Below are 17,222 nucleotides of genomic sequence, written 5' to 3'. Positions count from 1 at the left end.
ATGTTTATCTCGCTTAAGTTTCATATCCTGGTGTGACAGATAACAACTCCCCTACCACGGCTGAGGAAATGGAGTCATGAGTTAGATAAGGTAATTTGCTTGAGGATGTAGTACTAACAAGAGGTGAAGCTGTTACTTGAATTCTTGTCTTTCTGAGTCCTCCTTTAGCAGAGTCCTGTATATTTAATTTTTTCCCCCCTATAGTACAGAACATTTGTTCAGATGCATTTCAGAGACGAAAAGCTCTTTGGAAATAGAGCTCTTCAGATTGAGGTGGGGGTTGACCAGACCCCTGCCTCTTGCATTGGGGCTCTCTCTCAGCATAGCTGATAAAAACTAGAGGACTAGTTCTGTGTTCTTGGATTTTTTGTTCAGAAAGATTTTGTGTAGTGTTATCATTGTCACTGACAGATTCTAAGCAGAATACCATCCTATTTGAGTCCCAGGTGCTTTTTTGTTTCCTTTTTCCTTAAAGATTGAGGATTTTAAGTACTTAAACTCCTCCCATTGGGTTTTGTTGCCTTTTCTGCTCCTGTTGAGAGTCCATTGTAAGCCATTGCCCAAACTGTGTTTCTGGAAGCTTAGCTTTCTGTGGTCTTTTGGTGATCTAGACTCGGGAGGAGGCTCTGTCAGGATTGCTTGGAAGCAGAGGGGAGGCCGCTGGTGTTATGCCTGCTCTGGAACAACTGGTGCTGATGGCTCCCTTGGCCAAGGAGTCTGTGCTTCAACCCAGGAAGGTTAGTGCGTCCCGGTTATAGACTAAATGGCTGCCATTCCTCAGTGCTGCTGTTGAAGTGGTGGGCGCTGTGGGGAGAAGAGGGGGCTCTGAACATTTCCTCTGTGCTCCTGAGTTCTTTACCTGGGGATGTTAAATCAGTGAATGTGGCAACTAAGGAAAACAGCGCAGAGCTTGGTTCCTGTGCCTACTTTTGCCACAGGTACTTTGTTTTGATGTAGAGTTGTCTCAACAGGGTGTGCTAGACTATCTGTCTGCTTTTGATGAAGAGACCACCGAAGTTTGTTCTCTGGGATCTCCTCGTCCTCTTGCTCTCCCTCTGGTAGAGGAAGAGGAAGCAGTGTCTGAACCAGAGCCTGAGGCCTGTGATGATGCAGAGTTAGCAGATGACAGTCTTGGAGAGGGGACCATTTGTACTGAGTCCAGCCAGCAGGAACCCATCAGCAAGCCAGGCTTCACAAATCTGAGCAGCTCTCCTTGTTACTACTTTTACCAAGGTGAGTGTCCCTGAGAGGAGGGCTGGGTTGCCGTAGAGATGTATCCGCGAGATGACCTGGCCTCCTAGCAAGAGGAGGTATTACCACTAGACATGGGTGCTTGGGTCTGTTGTGCTTTCGGCCTCGGGGAGGGAGAGGTAGGCCTAGCTGTCTGGGGGGCACTGTCTTGAGGACTGGCCAAGACTGTTGTATGAGAGAGCCGCTTGTCTTCAGCGGAGGACGGGCAGCACATGTTCCTGCACCCTGTGAATGTGCGCTGCCTTGTGAGGGAATACGGCAGCCTGGAGCAGAGCCCGGAGAAGATCTCGGCGGTAGTGGTGGAGATTGCTGGCTACTCCATGTCTGAGGTAAGGTCCTGCCTGCCCCAAAGGGCGCATGGCTCCAGAGTGCCATCAGCTTGATCTCTTTGACGTGGCCTATCCAGGCCCTGCTCATAATCCTTCAAGGATCTTAGCTTTTGTATTTCTAAGTCTATTTTTTTTAAAAGATTTTATTTATTCATGACAGAGAAGGAGAGGGAGGGGAGCAGACTGTATGCAGGGAGCCTGACGTGGGACTCGATCCCAGGTCTCCAAGGATGGCCGAAGGCGGCGCCAAACCACTGGGCCACCGGGGCTACCCTCTAAGTATTTTGTCACCGATGATACCTGCAAAGTTTTTAGGGATTGAATGGTACTCCCTTTCTTTGCTGGAGTTCTATTAGTCACCACTGCTAGGTTCATTTCTTGTGGCTTGGGAATACAGATGTCTCGACCCACTTTCATTCAAGATGAGTTTGTTCTCCTTTTTCCTTTTGGCTTGGGAGAAACGTCCAAGGGAATCCAAAAGCTCTTGGAGGCTCTATACTAATTATACAAGCTTGAAACACATTTTTGGTTTAGCAGATACCAAATTAATTATTAATAATAATAGTGTCTGTCAATTTTTGTTAATTATTGTCTGATAATTTACATATGTGAGTTTTTGCCCTTTGAGAGTTATCCTTATATTAATCACAAATTTGTTAACAGCCTCAAAATTAGAGTCTGTTGGGGATCCCTGGGTGGCGCAGCAGTTTAGCGCCTGCCTTTGGCCCAGGGCGCGATCCTGGAGACCTGGGATTGAGTCCCACGTCGGGCTCCCGGTGCATGGAGCCTGCTTCTCCCTCTGCCTGTATCTGCCTCTCTTTCTCTCTGTGTGTGTGACTATCATAAATAAATAAAAATTAAAAAAAAAAATTAGAGACTGTTTGAGTACCATAAACTTTCTATCAAACATGGAGAAAATGAATGGAAAAGAAAATTAAACTTAAATTGATGGGCTTCGGTTTTTTTTTTTTTTTTTTTTTTACTGTTTGAGGCCAAACTTTATTTGTAGGTAAATCTGCTTTACCTGCCTTCCTAGTTATCATTAATTCTGTCAATGGATCCCAGGTTTTTTTTGCCACCAACTAATTTTTTACCTTCCCTTGTTCTCCCCCCCCCTCAGTTGTGGGCTCCAGAAAATCAAGCAGCTGATCGGCTTTAGATTATTTATTACCAGGCTTAGTTCATTTGTAGCACAAAGCTAAAAACTGCTTTTGGTTGCTCGTTCTACCTTATTGTATGTTAATTGACATTTCTGTTTGGCTTTGCAAAAATGGTGATAACTTGAGTACTGCTCTTTGAGCTGGGGTGCTCTTTGTGAGTTTGTGTACTGTTGGCTGTCTGGGATGGGAACCTCTGTCCTCAGAGTTCAGCCCAGTGTTGAGTTTTGGTCCCTTTTCCATGGTAGGACGTTCGACAGCGCCATAGATACCTCTCTCACCTGCCACTTACCTGTGAGTTCAGCATCTGTGAACTAGCTCTGCAGCCTCCTGTGGTCTCTAAGGAAACCCTAGAGATATTCTCAGGTAAGATTGCACCCACTCTGTTTCTCTTCATAGTGGAGCTCAGGGGTACTGACTGGAAACCTGGTGTGGGAGAAATTAAGGAGCTCCATCATGAGCCTCCATACCTCCAAAAACATTCCATCCATTCATCCAATCTGGGTGCCTTCTTATGTGACCTTAGTTACTAGTCACCTGGGAGGAGTTCATGGCCAGATTGTCCTCAGTCCACCTCACCATCTGACCAATCCACAGATGACATTGAAAAGAGGAAGCATCAGCGCCAGAAGAAGGCTCGGGAGGAACGCCGCCGGGAACGCAGGATTGAGATGGAGGAGAACAAGAAACAGGGCAAGTGTAAGTTCAGAAGCTCCCAGAATTGACGAGTACAGCTGTGCATCATCATAGAGAGACTCAGTGCTTGAGCCCAGGGGCCAGAATGCTTGGTTCACATTTTAGCTCTGTGACTTAGTTTCTTTAACTCTTAAATGTGAATCATAAGGGTACCTCCTTCATAGGCTTATTTGAGAATTAAGTGGGTTAATGCAAGTCAAAGCTCATAGCTCTTAATAAGGGATGAGATTAAATTCATCTTGCATAGTGGATGAAAAAACATGTTCTGGGAAGAGAATTGGAGATTTGCTGAATTTAGGGGATAATTGTCTCCTTTGTACTCTAGATGGAACATTGATCCCACCTTTATATTAAAGGGGGACATCTAGAGGTGCCTGGGTGGCTCAGTTGGTTAAGAGTCTGCCTTGGGTCATGATCCTGGAGTCCTGGGAATGAGCCCTACATTGGGCTCTCTGCTCAGAGAGCAGTCTGCTTCTCCATCTCTCACTTCAGTTGTGTGTGAACGTGCACACAATCTCTCTCTCTCTCTCTCAAATAAAAATCTTAAATTATTTATAAAGGGGACATCTGTACCCAGGATGTCTGCCAAGGGGATCTGATATAGTAGAAACCTTGACAAACTAGGAAATATACAGAAGGTTAGATTCAAGAGCTCTCTTTTTTTTTTTTATTTTTTTTTTATTTTTATTTATTTATGATAGTCACAGAGAGAGAGAGAGAGAGAGAGGCGCAGAGACATAGGCAGAGGGAGAAGCAGGCTCCATGCACCGGGAACCCGATGTGGGATTCAATCCCGGGTCTCCAGGATCGCGCCCCGGGCCAAAGGCAGGCGCCAAACCACTGCGCCACCCAGGGATCCCTCAAGAGCTCTCTTGTACCAATAAATACAGAGTCCTTTGATCTGCTACTCCAATGTAAGCTTCTTTGAACCCAGATTAGTGTGACATGAGGACCTACCTGTCTTCCAGAAAACAAAGTACTGAGTACTCAGCTAGGGAAAAAAGATTTCATTGTTCTTGACTACATAGAGTATGGTAAATATAAGTTTTATTTTTATACAAAACCGGAATAAGTATATAATTGGGGCCCCAATGCTGTGTAGCTGTTTAGCACATATCCCAAATGTTCGGGAAAAAAAAAAAAATGGATGTCGGGCAGCCCAGGTGGCTCAGTGGTTTAGCACCGCTTTTAGCCTAGGGCGCGATCTTAGAAACCTGGGATCGGGATCCCTGGGTGGCGCAGCGGTTTGGCGCCTGCCTTTGGCCCAGGGCGCGATCCTGGAGACCCGGGATCGAGTCCCACGTCGGGCTCCCGGTGCATGGAGCCTGCTTCTCCCTCTGCCTGTGTCTCTGCCTCTCTCTCTCTCTGTGACTATCATAAATAAATAAAAATTAAAAAAAAAAAAAAAAAAAAAAAAAAAGAAACCTGGGATCGAGTTCCGCGTTGGGCTCCCTGTGTAGAGCCTGCTTCTCCCTCTGCCTGTGTCTCTGCCTCTCTTTCTCTGTCTCTCATGAATAAATAAGTGAAATCTTAAAAAAAAAAAAAAAAAAAAAGGAAAAGAAAAAAAATGGATGTTTCATGAACAGGGGATTTTTGTTTTACCCTTTTTATTTTGGAAATATTCATAGTATATAGAATAACCCCCTGTTCATCTTCTGGCTTCAATTATGAATAGTAAGAGCAAGGGTTTTATTTATTTAATTTTTTTTAATTTTAAATTTTTATTTTAAGATTTGTGTATTTCAGAGAGAGTACATACATGCATGGGCAAGTGGGGTAGGAGTATGGTAAGGGGATAGGGGCAGAGGAAGAGAAATTCCTAAGCAAACTCCCCTCTGAATGCAGAACCCAATGCCAGCAGGCTCCATCTCACCCATGAGATCAAGATCTGAGCTGAACCCAAGAGTCGGATGCTTAATCTACTGAGCCACCCAGGTGCCCCTAAATCTGGGGTTTAAAACTTCTGTGTACATCCTTTGGACTCTTGGGAGATTCATATTGACTGTCCTTAACTGTTGGAAAAGATTTGAGGGATATTCTAAATTGGCTACCATTCTCATCTTTTCTTTGCAGACCCAGAAGTTCACATTCCCCTAGAGAATCTACAGCAGTTTCCTGCCTTCAATTCCTATACCTGCACCTCCGATTCTGCTTTGGGTCCCACCAGCACCGAGGGCCATGGTGCCCTCTCCCTGTCTCCTCTTAGCAGAAGTCCAGGTTCCCAAGCAGGTAAATGAGTAGAGATTTAAAGAATGAAATTGGCCACCAGTTACAGAGCTTAGTCAAAGCCCTAATAATGTCTGAATATACAACTCTGACCTATTCAGCATGGTGGGATCTTTAGATGACTAACATTACTTTGGATGGTTAATATATTCCTGAGATACATCAAATTTTGCCCATTTGATTCACCTTGCCCATTGGCTGTACTACTTTATACCCTGCTGTCTTACAAAAATCTCAAAACCTCAAGGCAGGTCATATGGCAGCATAGTTAAACTTAGATTCTTCCTTGTGACCCAGCTATTTCTAGTTTGTACCTGTGATATAATCCCTTTGTATGCATAAGCATCTTTGTACATGTTTCCTTATCGTAGCATTGTTTATAATAGCGGGAGGTGGGGTGGGAGGAGCCTATGAAATCTGGTGGTAAGGCAATGGCTGAACTAAATAGTTATTTATACTGTGAAATACTTTACACCTGTTGAAGAGGGTAATAGCTGTCTTCAGGAACTAATGGGTGGACCTTTAAGATAAGGTGGTAGAACGAGACAAAAGATGATACATTTGTGGTTTTATTTATTTTTTAAATGTACTCCACGCCTGATATGGGGCTTGAACTCATGATCCTGAGATCGAGTTCCATGCATTACCACATTTGTGGTTTTCAAAAGAAAAATGCAAAAAATAGCATTTCGTTATGGGTTTATAATATCTAAATGTATAGAAAAATACTGATACGATTTTTTCCAAACTGGTGTTTTACTCTAGGAAGTGAGATCAGGATTCAGGTTGTTCAAAGAGGCTATAGCGTTTTGAAAATACTTTTTTTTTTATATATGGAGAGAATGTATTAATGTGTTATGAAATTAAACATTCAAGTGTTAATTATTATTTCAGAGAGCTGCCTTTTTTGATCTTCATCCTCCTGGCAGATAGTATTTAATAATTAAAATTTATTTCTCTGCCAGCCATTTTAATAAAATGTCCAAGAGCAGAATATTTAAAATTAAAACTCTTGGAAACCCTTTTGTGATCATATGTCTGCCACTTTGCAGATTAGGAGCCTGAGGCTAAGACAGGGGTTTAGTGATGGAGGGGCTGTGACCAGAACCTGTATCTTGAGGGCTGTGTGCATGGCCATCGTGCTCTTGAAAAGTTTCAGGAGAGAGCTACAGGGAGGAATGTGGCAGAACATCAGCTGCATCCTCCCTGATGCAGAATTGTGTGTATGTGCTTTCACATACTAGCTTTTGTAAGGAATGGGCTTCCATGTATTTAGGCAGGAGCAGCTGGATGGTGCTAGGAATGGAAGTACTGAACAACCCTGCTGACAGTGGGCAGTGACTAGGCCTTCCCTCCCAGCAGTGATCAGGACAGTGGGTAGACTGGTGGGAAATACTCCGTTCTGGGGCACAAAGGATGGAGAAGACTATTACCTAGGGAGCACCAGGGAAAGGTGCTCTTTGTATTGATTTGGTTTGTGTGTCTTGGATTCTAACTGAATATTTCCAGGTCTTTGACATCCAGCCAGAACATAAAAGCTGACCTCCTTTTTTTTCTTGGGACTTTTTCATTCACATAAAACCAGTCCATGGTAGTCTAGTACCCAGGCCTGGAGAGTTGGCTGCTACGGAAAGGGTTTTCTTAGTGTGGCAGGGGATTCTGCCCTGTTTTCTAGTGTTGCTGTGACTAAGAAAGTTTTCTCTCCGTAGGTCACTAATGCGAAGAGTAGGCCATGTTCTTGAGTTTGAAAGAACATGGCAGAGTTAGGGTGCCTGGGTCCTGGGTGGACCAGAAGGGTCTGCCTTCGGCTCAGGTCATGAACCCTGGGTCCTGGTATCGAGCCTCCATTTCCCTCGCCCTCTGCTTGTACACACACACACACACACACACACACACATTCTCTCTCTCAAATAAGGTTTCTCAAATAAGGTTTTAGAACAAAAACCTTGGCAGAGTTGATAGTGGATCAAATTTACTTTTTGAGGTGGGACTGGTAATTATCCAGACCTGATTCAGGGGTCATCTTTTCTCTCTTGTTAAGAGTAGACTAGCTCTTTGTGGAGCTTGACTTACATAATCAGGTCTCTGGTTTCCTTTCAGACTTTATGCTGACCCCTCTGTCACCCACTGCCAGTCAGGGCAGTCCTTCATTCTGCGTTGGGAGTCTGGAAGAAGACTCTCCCTTCCCTTCCTTTGCTCAGGTAAATCTTTTGTTTGTAAAACAGCCCGAGGGTATATAACATGAACTCTGCTGCTTGTTCTTTCCGAAAATCTTTCCATTGGAGGAGAGACTTATAGGCTAATGTTGCATAGATGGTGCTAATCATGGAAAGCTTTTTTAAGAGGAAATTTCATGGATTTAGTCTCATGTTATTGTAGAGTTACTACCAAGGAAAGAAGCCAGGAGTAGCTGAAGGAGAATCAGAGCTTTAATTAACAAATCATTATATACTTAAGTACTGAGCACTGCTGTAGGGGCTGGGGAGACATCATTCAATTTCAGCTGGTCCCTAGTTCTAGGACCGTATCTGTTACATATAATAAGTCATTCCTCTTCACTTTGGGAAGGGAAAGAAGCATGGTATTGGTTGTCCTAGAATTAGCTAAACCAGCTTTCTTGAGCAGCAGGTTAGAGGAATGCTAGGCTAGTGACCCTTGATGTCAAATTTTTTTTCAATAATTGAAATATTTTTATTTTATGCACATTGAGTTAGCATTAAGGTAGGTCTCTTGGATGACCCTTTTTTTTTTTCTTGGATGACCCTTGAGGAACGTCACTTAGTCCAACTTACTGAAGTCTGTTATCCTTCACATACTGATGGAAACACTGGTGGCACATACTGAGGCCCTGTTTCTGGATCAGACTATATAGGTCTGAGCAGAACAGCAAGAATGAGAACCCTGGCCAGATTTCCTCAGATGGCTCCAGTAGAGCTGCTGATGATCCATCTTGCTCTCATGCCACGAGGCAAACGGGTGTTAGATCACTTTATTAATAATCTTTAAAACAACAAACCTGGGATGTCTGGGTGGCTCAGCGGTTGAGTGCCTGTCTTCAGCCCAGGGCGTGATCCTGGAGTCCTGGGATTGAGTCCCATATCGGGCTCCTTGCATGAAGCCTGCCTCTGTGTCTCATGAATAAATAAATCTCTTAAAAAAAAAAAAAAAAAAAAACCAACTCAGCCTTCCTGCGCTGAGATTACTAAGGAAGATGGATGGACAGCTTGCCAAGGACCCCCATTATAAGTGAGTATTAATTTTTTGGGACTAGTTTGGAATCATTAGCTTAACAGTTCTTTAGAGCAGGTGATAATGGATGTTTCTCACAACAAATGTCAGCAGATGCTGAGAAATAAGCAGAAATTGGACTTCGGTAAGGAGGACTTTATTTATTTATTAATTTATTTATTTAACTTATTTATTTTTCAATTTGCCAACGTATAGCATAACACCCAGTGCTCATCCCATCAAGTGCCCCCCCCCGTGACCCCCCAGTCACTCCCACCCCCCACCCACCTCCCTTTCCACCACCCCGTTTGTTTCCCAGAGTAAGGAGTCTCTCATGTTCTGTCTCCCTTTCTGATATTTCCCACTCATTTTTTCGGTAAGGAGGACTTTGATAAGGAGAATCCTGAAGTCAAGGAGGAAGAAATAATTGAGAACAATCCCAAATATTAACTGGTAGGCTTTAGAGGTGATTATGCAAGTGGCTCCCAGGAGTTATGTCAAATGCTTAAGTGTTGTAAAACTAGGTTTTGGGGCAGCTCCGGTGGTGCAGCGGTTTGGCGCTGCCTGCAACCCTGGGGTGTGATCCTGGAGACCCAGGATCGAGTCCCACATCGGGCTCCCTGCATGAAGCCTGCTTCTCCCTCTGTCTGTGTCTCTGCCTCTCTTTCTCTGTCTATGAATAAGTAAATAAAATCTTTAAAAAAAAAATAAAAAAAAATTAGGTTTTGTTAAAAAAACAAAACAAAACTAGGTTTTGTTGCCATTGCTTTTTTTTTTAGCTTTATATGGTGAACAAGTTCAAACTTAGAAGTGCTGAAGGAATAGCATAATGAACGTTTTATCTTTCACCTAGGTTCACTAGTTGTTAGTATTTTGCTGTATTTGCTTTCTCCTTTTATTGTTTTACTGTGTTGAAAATAAGCTACAGGGCAGCCCCGGTGGTGCAGCGGTTTGGCACCGCCTGCAGCCCTGGGTATGATCCTGGAGCCCCGGGATCGAGTCCCGCGTCGGGCTCCCTGCATGGAGCCTGCTTCTCCCTCTGCCTCTCTATGAATAAATAAAATCTTAAAAAAAAAAAAAAAGCTACAGACCTCATGAATGACAGTTGACCACCAAGTACAATATAAATGTCCCCCCCCATGACATTCTTCTGTATAAGCACAGTTGTTAATGACCACATCAGAGAAATTCAGCTAATTGAATATCTAATATATGTATTTCTGTTTCACCATTTGTCTTAAGGGTCCAGTATTATTTTCAGTCAGGTCCCATCAGATTGCTCATTCCCTTAATTCTTTAGTCTCCTTTGATCCATAATAGTTTCTCTAACCTCTTTTTTTTTTTTTTTTGGTTTTGTTTTCTTCCTATGGCATCCATGCCAGTTGTACCATAATAGTGTCCTATAGTTTGGATTGGATTTGTCTGTTTTTTTCATGAGTGGGTTCAGGTTAAACATTTAAACAACTGGCAGGAATAAAACACAGGGGTGATACATATTTTATTGACCTTTTAGGAGTAAAACGATTCAGATGCCATATTACTTGGACCTAACTCCCAGGGACCAAGGGAAAAGATCATCAAAGTGGTACATGATGAAGAAAAGTTATTCAATGAAACCAACCTCTGCCAGCCCAACTCCATTCTTACCTTACCTCACTTTAGGACACATACTTTAGGACTTTCCTATTTGAATCTTACGGAGTTTATCTCTTGGTATTTTTCCAGAGCGGGAAAACTTACCAGAAGGGAATGACACAAAATCAGGACTCCCAACTTGAGAGTCTGAGTAAGAACCTCTTGTGCTGTCTATGCACTATTCTTTACCTGTTTCTTGAGGAACAACAGCTTTGATCCTCCACCTTGGGAGTTTGACTGCTAGTTCTACTGGTCAGGATATAGCGAACATGACAGGAATAGGGTGTTAAGGAAAGAAGTACCTAGAAAATCCCTTTTTTCCAGAGGCGATAGTTCTTTGTCCTCCCTAGCCAGTTAGTGTTAAGACACAAGTCTAGAAAAGAAATTAGACTGCTTACTTAAATCCTTTTCTGTCCTCTCACTCCGACAGATGCTGAGGGTTGGAAAAGCAAAAGCAGATGTATGGCCCAAGACTGCTTCAAAAAAAGGTGAGAATGGCCCTTCGGTGGAGAAGGAATTTGGTCTCTTTCAGAAATTAAAAGTTTCTATAGGGTCATCTCTAAAATTGTGACACTGGTTATTTTATAGATGAAAACAGCTTAGTTCCTCCTGCTCCTGTGGACAGCGATGGGGAGAGTGATAACTCAGACCGTGTTCCTGTGCCCAGTTTCCAAAATTCCTTCAGCCAAGCTATTGAAGCAGCCTTCATGAAACTGGACACACCAGCTACTTCAGATCCCCTCTCTGGTAAAGGCAAAGAATCCGAGTGCTCGGTCCAGGGTTGTCATTCCCAAGTGCATCCATTGGCAGATCCCACTAATGAGTCAGGCACTGTTTTTCCTGAGCCTGTAGGTTCATATGCTAGTGTCAGCTAATAGTCCATCTGGAATGTCAGGACCTTTTGGCCACCCCACATGAATTCTTGAGGCCTGGGGGTGAAAGTCTGAGGAACTCTTTACTTTTTTCCCTAATACATAGTAGTGGAGAGTAGGTTTTAGAATGGCCAAGTTTGGTAGGGTGGCTAATAGATGGAAAAGTCCGGCTGGAAGCCCATACCACTCTGTGGGTATTGAGTTAGAGAAGAACACCAGCATTTAAGGTATGCCCTCTCTGTGCCTAGCATTGTGCTCATTTTATTCTCCCAACCACCGTATTAAATAGGTAGAACTATCATGGGTTGAACAGACGAGGAAATGGGTCTGGGGATGTACAGTGACTTGCCCAGACCAATACCTGGAGCATGCAAGGACTGGTATTTGGATCCAGGCTGTCTTCACCCCAGAACCTAGCTGCCACCCTGGGACTCTCAGGAATGAAAACTGGCTGGGGGGGGCAAGGGGATGGCATTTAAAGCTAAACTTTCTCTGTTTCCATTCAGAAGAGAAAGGAGGAAAGAAAAGGAAAAAACAGAAACAAAAGCTCCTGTTCAGCACTTCAGTCGTCCACACCAAGTGACACTACTGGCTACCTTCTCCATCTGGTTTTCTTTTTTCTGTGCTTTTGTTTTGCTGCTGTAATTTTTAAGTATTTGAGTTTGAACAGATTAGCTCTGGGGGGAGGGGGTTTCCACAGCGTGAGGGGGAACCAAAATTTTAAATACAGTGTATTTTCCAGCTTCCCGTCTTTACACCAAAATAAAGTATTGACACAAGAGCTCTCTTCCTGCCAAGATTTTTAGTTTGGTACCAGGGTTAGTCTTTTTGACCCATGTAGAATTAGTTTTTCTCAACTCAGATAAGTTTGAGTCCCTTCAACAACCCTTGGAGCAGCCCAAACCCCAGAGTGTTCTAGTACTGCTCTACCCACATGTCAAGGCATCATGGTTTCAACACACTGCTCAGCATCTTTTAAAAATAGTTGAGCCTTTCCTGTTTAGTTTTCCTCTTGTTAAAGAAACAGAGGATGGGGAATAAAATGGATTTAGGACACCCAGCCTGAATTGCAGTTTTTCTTTGAAAAATGGCCAGGCTGTGGTGCCAGACCTGGACTGCTTACATACGTGCTCAAGGGTTTTACTTCTTGAATGTGGCTTGTTTGGCAAGGAAAGCTATAATCATTAAAGAAGCCCTGAAACCTGCCCACTTTTAGGTGAAGCTTGTTTTAAGTGACAGTAGCCTGAGTTGTAGGAGCAGAGGAGTCTGACACACCTAGAGACAGCAGGGCAGGTTTGAAAGCAGCGGTATTACCCACTGCCTCCTTGTTGTCTAGAGCAGTCTGTGCCTTGGTTTGAGCTGAATTTGAGTGATGTGAATTATCTTGCTGCTTTAATAAAGTGACCTTCAGGTATAATAGAGTGTGAAGGCAAATAGTTGCAATAAATCACCTGCACAAGCACTGTGAGCTTTCTGGTTTTTTAAAGTTCATTACAGGTTAGCTAGACATGCTTCTTAAATAAAGTAACAGTTACCATGAGCTTGAGCACTCTGCTGTTATGGGGCAGTATCTTTCCCAGTGTCAGGCCTAAAAGGTTCCTGAGTTGGGCTTAACTTCATTTAACCTGTCATTCTTAAAAGGAAAAGGCTCGGAAATCCTGGGACAAGAACTGCCCTGGGTGCATGAGGGTGTGGTTCAGCCCTGAAAATGAGGGTACATGTTAGAGCAAATATTATAAATCTGTTGCATAAGGTACGTTAACATCTGTTTCGTTATACAAGAAGACAGACCCTAGAAAGGTCATCAGCAGGTAGTGGACCCAAACCCTCCTAACCTCTGTGAGTGTGGCAGTATCACTTGTCTTCATGTGGCCCTACAGGCATAAGACAATAGGGAAGGGTCCAACTGCAGAAAATGACTGGAAGCTGGCAGCTGCTGCTTTGCTGCTTGGCTTTGTAATGTCCGGCAAGGCCAGATTTTGTTGCTGGGCCCAGCCCTCCCGCCTTTCCCTGAAAAGTAGTGCAAGAATCATGTTTGTTATTATCTGATTAAGTACTAGTAAGGAATCTGGTTATTTTTAAGGCCCTGTGGGGGGTCAGTACTGAGACCAACTATAAATTTGTGCCAGTTCAGTTGCTGTGTCTCACTAATACTTTTACTCTAAATAACTTGGGTTGCTTAGGGTTCATCCTAGGGCATAGGGCATCCTAGGGCCTCACGTGGTAGGCCAGGCATCTAGTATCATAGGGAGCCAGTCTTCCCACTGAGGCCAGGGATAGAGCGGGAAGGAGACCTAGCCAAGCTTGAACTTAAGTATACTAAATGCTGCAGAAGTCAAGTACATTTATTAAACCTATCCTCAGCCAGGTAGTTACAGAGACTATAACTACTGGGGGTTCACCACCTGCAGAACCATTTAGCCAGGCAGCACTAAGTAAAGGTAACTTCAGTTGAAGTGAGTAAGTCCTCCATTTTGAGCAGATACCTTGGCCTCTGGTCAGCAGTCTTCCAGTTTGGCAGACTAGCAGATGCTGCTGCCTCCCAGAATGTCCTGTGCCAACAAGCGGGCTCTGAATCTCGGGCCCAGCACAGCCTGCAGGGAGGGTCACTCCATTGCCTCAGCAGCCTCCTCACCGCCACTGTCTGAAAGCTCTTCCTCATCTGACCTCTCCTCTAGTAAACAGCTTTTGGTGACAGACTTCTGGATAGCTTCCCGTTCTCCTGGAAAAGGGAGGCAGCAGGGATGAGAGAGGTCTTTGGGAGTGCTCTCTTACTTAGCCAGGCTATATACCACTCATTGGGCACTGGGGGAATGTTGCTTACCTTCATCAGTGCAGTTCTGCAGTAAGATTAACAGCTGTCTCCTGTTATAACGAATCAGGAACTTCTGACACGTTCTAATTGTACCTGGCACATGAAAGAGCTCTGTGGTCAACAGCCTGTGAAAGGTGGTCTGCCTCAGAGACTTCGGGAGCTAGGTGAAAGCCGCCTGTTCTTGGCAGGATAGCAAGACGACCCACCCACCTGTCAAGACAACCCTAAGCCTGCTACTATTGAAAATTAGCCATACCACATGCACTCCTACCTCCCACGTGTAAGGTGTTGAGGAAACACGGGTAACGGTGTCCTTTGTTTTCCAAGTATGTGATGAAAGGAAGGGCTGAGCACACAAGTTGGTAGAATTCCTTCCGACACCGAAGTAGCACTATTCCAGTATAGGCATTGAGGTATCGCACTACGGAAGGGGGGGGGGGTAATCACTTGGGAAACTTTGGATTCACTTAATCTTAGGGTAACATGAAAGTCTACTATGGGCCAGGCAGTGAGTAAAAAATTCCTGAAGGGGGGATCCCTGGGTGGCTCAGTGATTTAGCGCCTGCCTTCGACCCAGGGCGTGATGCTGGAGTCCTGGGATCAGGATGAGTCCCACATCAGGCTCCCCGCAGGGAGTCTACTGCTCTCTCTGCCTGCCTGCCCCCCCCCTCTCTCTCATGAATAAATAAATTCCTGAAGGAAAAAAGTCTTAGGGACAGACCTTCATTTACAGGAAAGGGATAGACCATACACCCAGGACTTTGCACACCACTCAAAACTGGTGAATGAATTTGTAATTTTAAATGCTCTTCTAATTCACTGATTAGCTGTTAAGTGGGGTTGGGGCTGGCAGAGGAAATCCGTGGCTGAAACACAAGGTTCTCTTCTAACTGGACTCTCTGGGTTCCTGAAGCAGTGGAGAATGACCCGATTTAAGTGAATTGTACCTATGTGTATGTAATTCTCCAGTACTCAATTTTAAGCAGAGGGTAAAAGGGAATTATTTAAGTATTAAATAGTGTGGCTGGGGACGCCTGGGTGGCTCAGCTGTTGGAGGCTGCCTTCGACTCCGGTCGTGGTCCCAGGGTCCGGGATCGAGTCCTGCATCCGGCTCCTGCGAAGAGCCTGCCTCTCCCTCTGCCTGTCTCTCTCATGAATAAATAAATCTATAAGTCGGGGATCCCTGGGTGGTTCAGCGCCTGCCTTTGGCCCGGGGCATGATCCTGGAGTCCCGCGTCGGGCTCCCTGCATGGAGCCTGCTTCTCCCTCTGCCTTTGTCTCTGCCTGTGTGTGTGTCTCTCATGAATAAATAAGAAAATCTTAATAAAAAAAAAAAAAGGACGATACCATAAAGGGGGGGCTGTATCGGACCTGGAAGCTCCTGCGGTCGCTCGGACCCCTTCTCTCTCCCCCTTCAGGGCCCGTTCCCTTATAATCCCGCCGACCGCCCAATTCCCCCGCACCCTCGCACCCGCGAAGCCGATGGAGCAGGAGGCCGCGCCGAATGTCCCGTGCACGCGGGCGATCGTGTCCCGTATGAGGCCGCCCAGCGCTCGGTCCTCCAGACTCAGGCGGCAGCGGGGGTCATCGGACACCACTTCGCAGAGCAGGTACCTGCGGCGGGCGGCAGGGAAGTGAGGGCGGGGCGAGACCGCGAGGACCCGACGCCGCAGCGAACGCCGCGCAGCAGCCACTTACCTGTGCTTGAACCGCACCATGGCGGCCTCCGCGCCCCGCGGCCCAGCGCACAAACCGGAAGTCGGCCGTTTTGCTGCTGGCCAATGGGAAATTAGCTTCCGCAGTCTCGCCACCACTCAGAGAGGGAAGCAGGGTGAGAGGGCGGGGCTACGGGATTGGCGGAACCCAGCGTCAGTTTCCTTTAGCCCCACCTCCCCCCACTTCTGCGGAGCGCCTGCCCCCCGCTGACAGCCACGCGGAGATGTTTGGCTGCGGAGGAGCGCGGTCCCGCGGCGCGTGGCTGCGATGGGGGTTTCTGTTCGCTGCCTGAGTTTGCTTTCCATTCCCTTGCGGTAAAGTTGTGTATGCACTTATATTCGCTCCCTAAGCTAGACGGCAGAACTTTTGAGGGCAAGACCCTGCGCTTCTACACCTGGGACGGACACAGGAAATCGGACCCCGGTTAGAGCTCGGTTTAATTTTTCGTACAGCCAACTGTATTACTACTGTTTGGGTCCTTCAACAATCTTACGGAGACGAGTGTATTGCCCCGGGTTTTGTTTGCAGAAACAGTCCGTGGTCGTTATATTTAACTTAAGAAAAAAAAAAGTACAAAGAAGGAAATAAAAATAAATGGTAATCTCAGCACCGAGAGAGAATAATTTATCATGTAATGAAGGTATTTTCTTCCTTTTTTCTTTCCCGCTGTGCCAGCGGGTCTCAAAGTGAGGTCCAGGGACCACTGGATCTTCTTAGACTCTTTCCAAGTGTCCCTAAGGTCAAATTAATTTCATAATAATACTAAGATCTTTGCCTTTTTCACTTTCTCAGAATAGACGGTAAAGTTTTCCAGAAACTATGTGACATGTGCTGACATTATCACTCTGATGGCTAATGGGATTTTGTATTGTGTTTTAAACACTTCTCAGTTTTATTTTGTTATATTTACTTGGAATCTTCGCATTTCTCAGTTTTAATATCCATAAGTATCAATATATCCTATAAAAACAAAAGCTTCTTGAGATGCTCAATAATTTAAGAATGTAAAGGTGTCCTGAAACAAAAAACTTAGAACTGCTGCCGTATGGTAATATATTTTCTTATTAAGAATAGGATCAAACTGTTTATTGCACTTATTTTTGCTTGAATATCTTTTTTTTGCAACTGAATTATTGAGGTGCACCATGCATAAAGTTTATATTAAGTGTAAGGCTCAATGCATTTTTACATACATGTGTAGACTCTTGTAACTACCACCCAGGTTAAGAGGGAGCATTTCCACACCCAAGAAGGTTCCTTGCCGTCTTCCCAGTCAAAACATTCCCAGAAGTAGCTC

General features: G+C 44.8%; 2 protein-coding genes across 4 annotated transcripts in view; one reads left to right on the top strand and one right to left on the bottom strand.

Moving 5' to 3' along the window:
- Positions 1-12,175, top strand: part of RNF10 (ring finger protein 10) — a 35,724-nt gene extending 23,549 nt beyond the window's left edge. Inside the window, exons 8-17 of one of the 2 annotated variants that reach the window (XM_055322469.1) lie at positions 612-737; positions 972-1,233; positions 1,447-1,580; positions 2,986-3,103; positions 3,335-3,436; positions 5,507-5,662; positions 7,760-7,860; positions 10,953-11,010; positions 11,111-11,269; positions 11,904-12,175. In XM_055322469.1, coding sequence (XP_055178444.1) covers positions 612-737; positions 972-1,233; positions 1,447-1,580; positions 2,986-3,103; positions 3,335-3,436; positions 5,507-5,662; positions 7,760-7,860; positions 10,953-11,010; positions 11,111-11,269; positions 11,904-11,977 — 1,290 coding nt within the window. In that variant the 3' untranslated portion in view covers positions 11,978-12,175. Of the gene's footprint in view, positions 1-611; positions 738-971; positions 1,234-1,446; positions 1,581-2,985; positions 3,104-3,334; positions 3,437-5,506; positions 5,663-7,759; positions 7,861-10,952; positions 11,011-11,110; positions 11,270-11,900 lie in introns of both variants that reach the window. The other variant, XM_055322468.1, reaches the window with a different exon arrangement.
- A 1,543-nt stretch (positions 12,176-13,718) lies between these two features.
- POP5 (POP5 homolog, ribonuclease P/MRP subunit) lies at positions 13,719-15,975 on the bottom strand. 2 transcript variants are annotated; one of them, XM_055322470.1, is made up of 5 exons: positions 15,908-15,975; positions 15,681-15,823; positions 14,481-14,630; positions 14,219-14,302; positions 13,719-14,116 (listed from the first exon to the last, which is right to left on the bottom strand). In XM_055322470.1, the coding sequence occupies exons 1-5, from the start codon at positions 15,925-15,927 to the stop codon at positions 14,001-14,003; spliced, it is 513 nt and encodes a 170-aa protein (XP_055178445.1). In that variant the 5' UTR covers positions 15,928-15,975; the 3' UTR covers positions 13,719-14,000. The 2 variants fall into 2 exon arrangements, with proteins under 2 accessions (XP_055178445.1, XP_055178446.1); XM_055322471.1 differs by lacking the exon at positions 14,481-14,630.
- Between the last annotated feature and the right edge of the window lie 1,247 nt (positions 15,976-17,222).

The sequence above is a fragment of the Nyctereutes procyonoides genome, unplaced genomic scaffold, assembly GCF_905146905.1.
Source record: "Nyctereutes procyonoides isolate TBG_1078 unplaced genomic scaffold, NYPRO_anot_genome, whole genome shotgun sequence".
Taxonomy (NCBI): domain Eukaryota; kingdom Metazoa; phylum Chordata; class Mammalia; order Carnivora; family Canidae; genus Nyctereutes; species Nyctereutes procyonoides.
The sequence above is the reverse complement of the archived record's forward strand: the minus strand, read 5'-3'. Positions and strand labels throughout refer to the sequence as shown.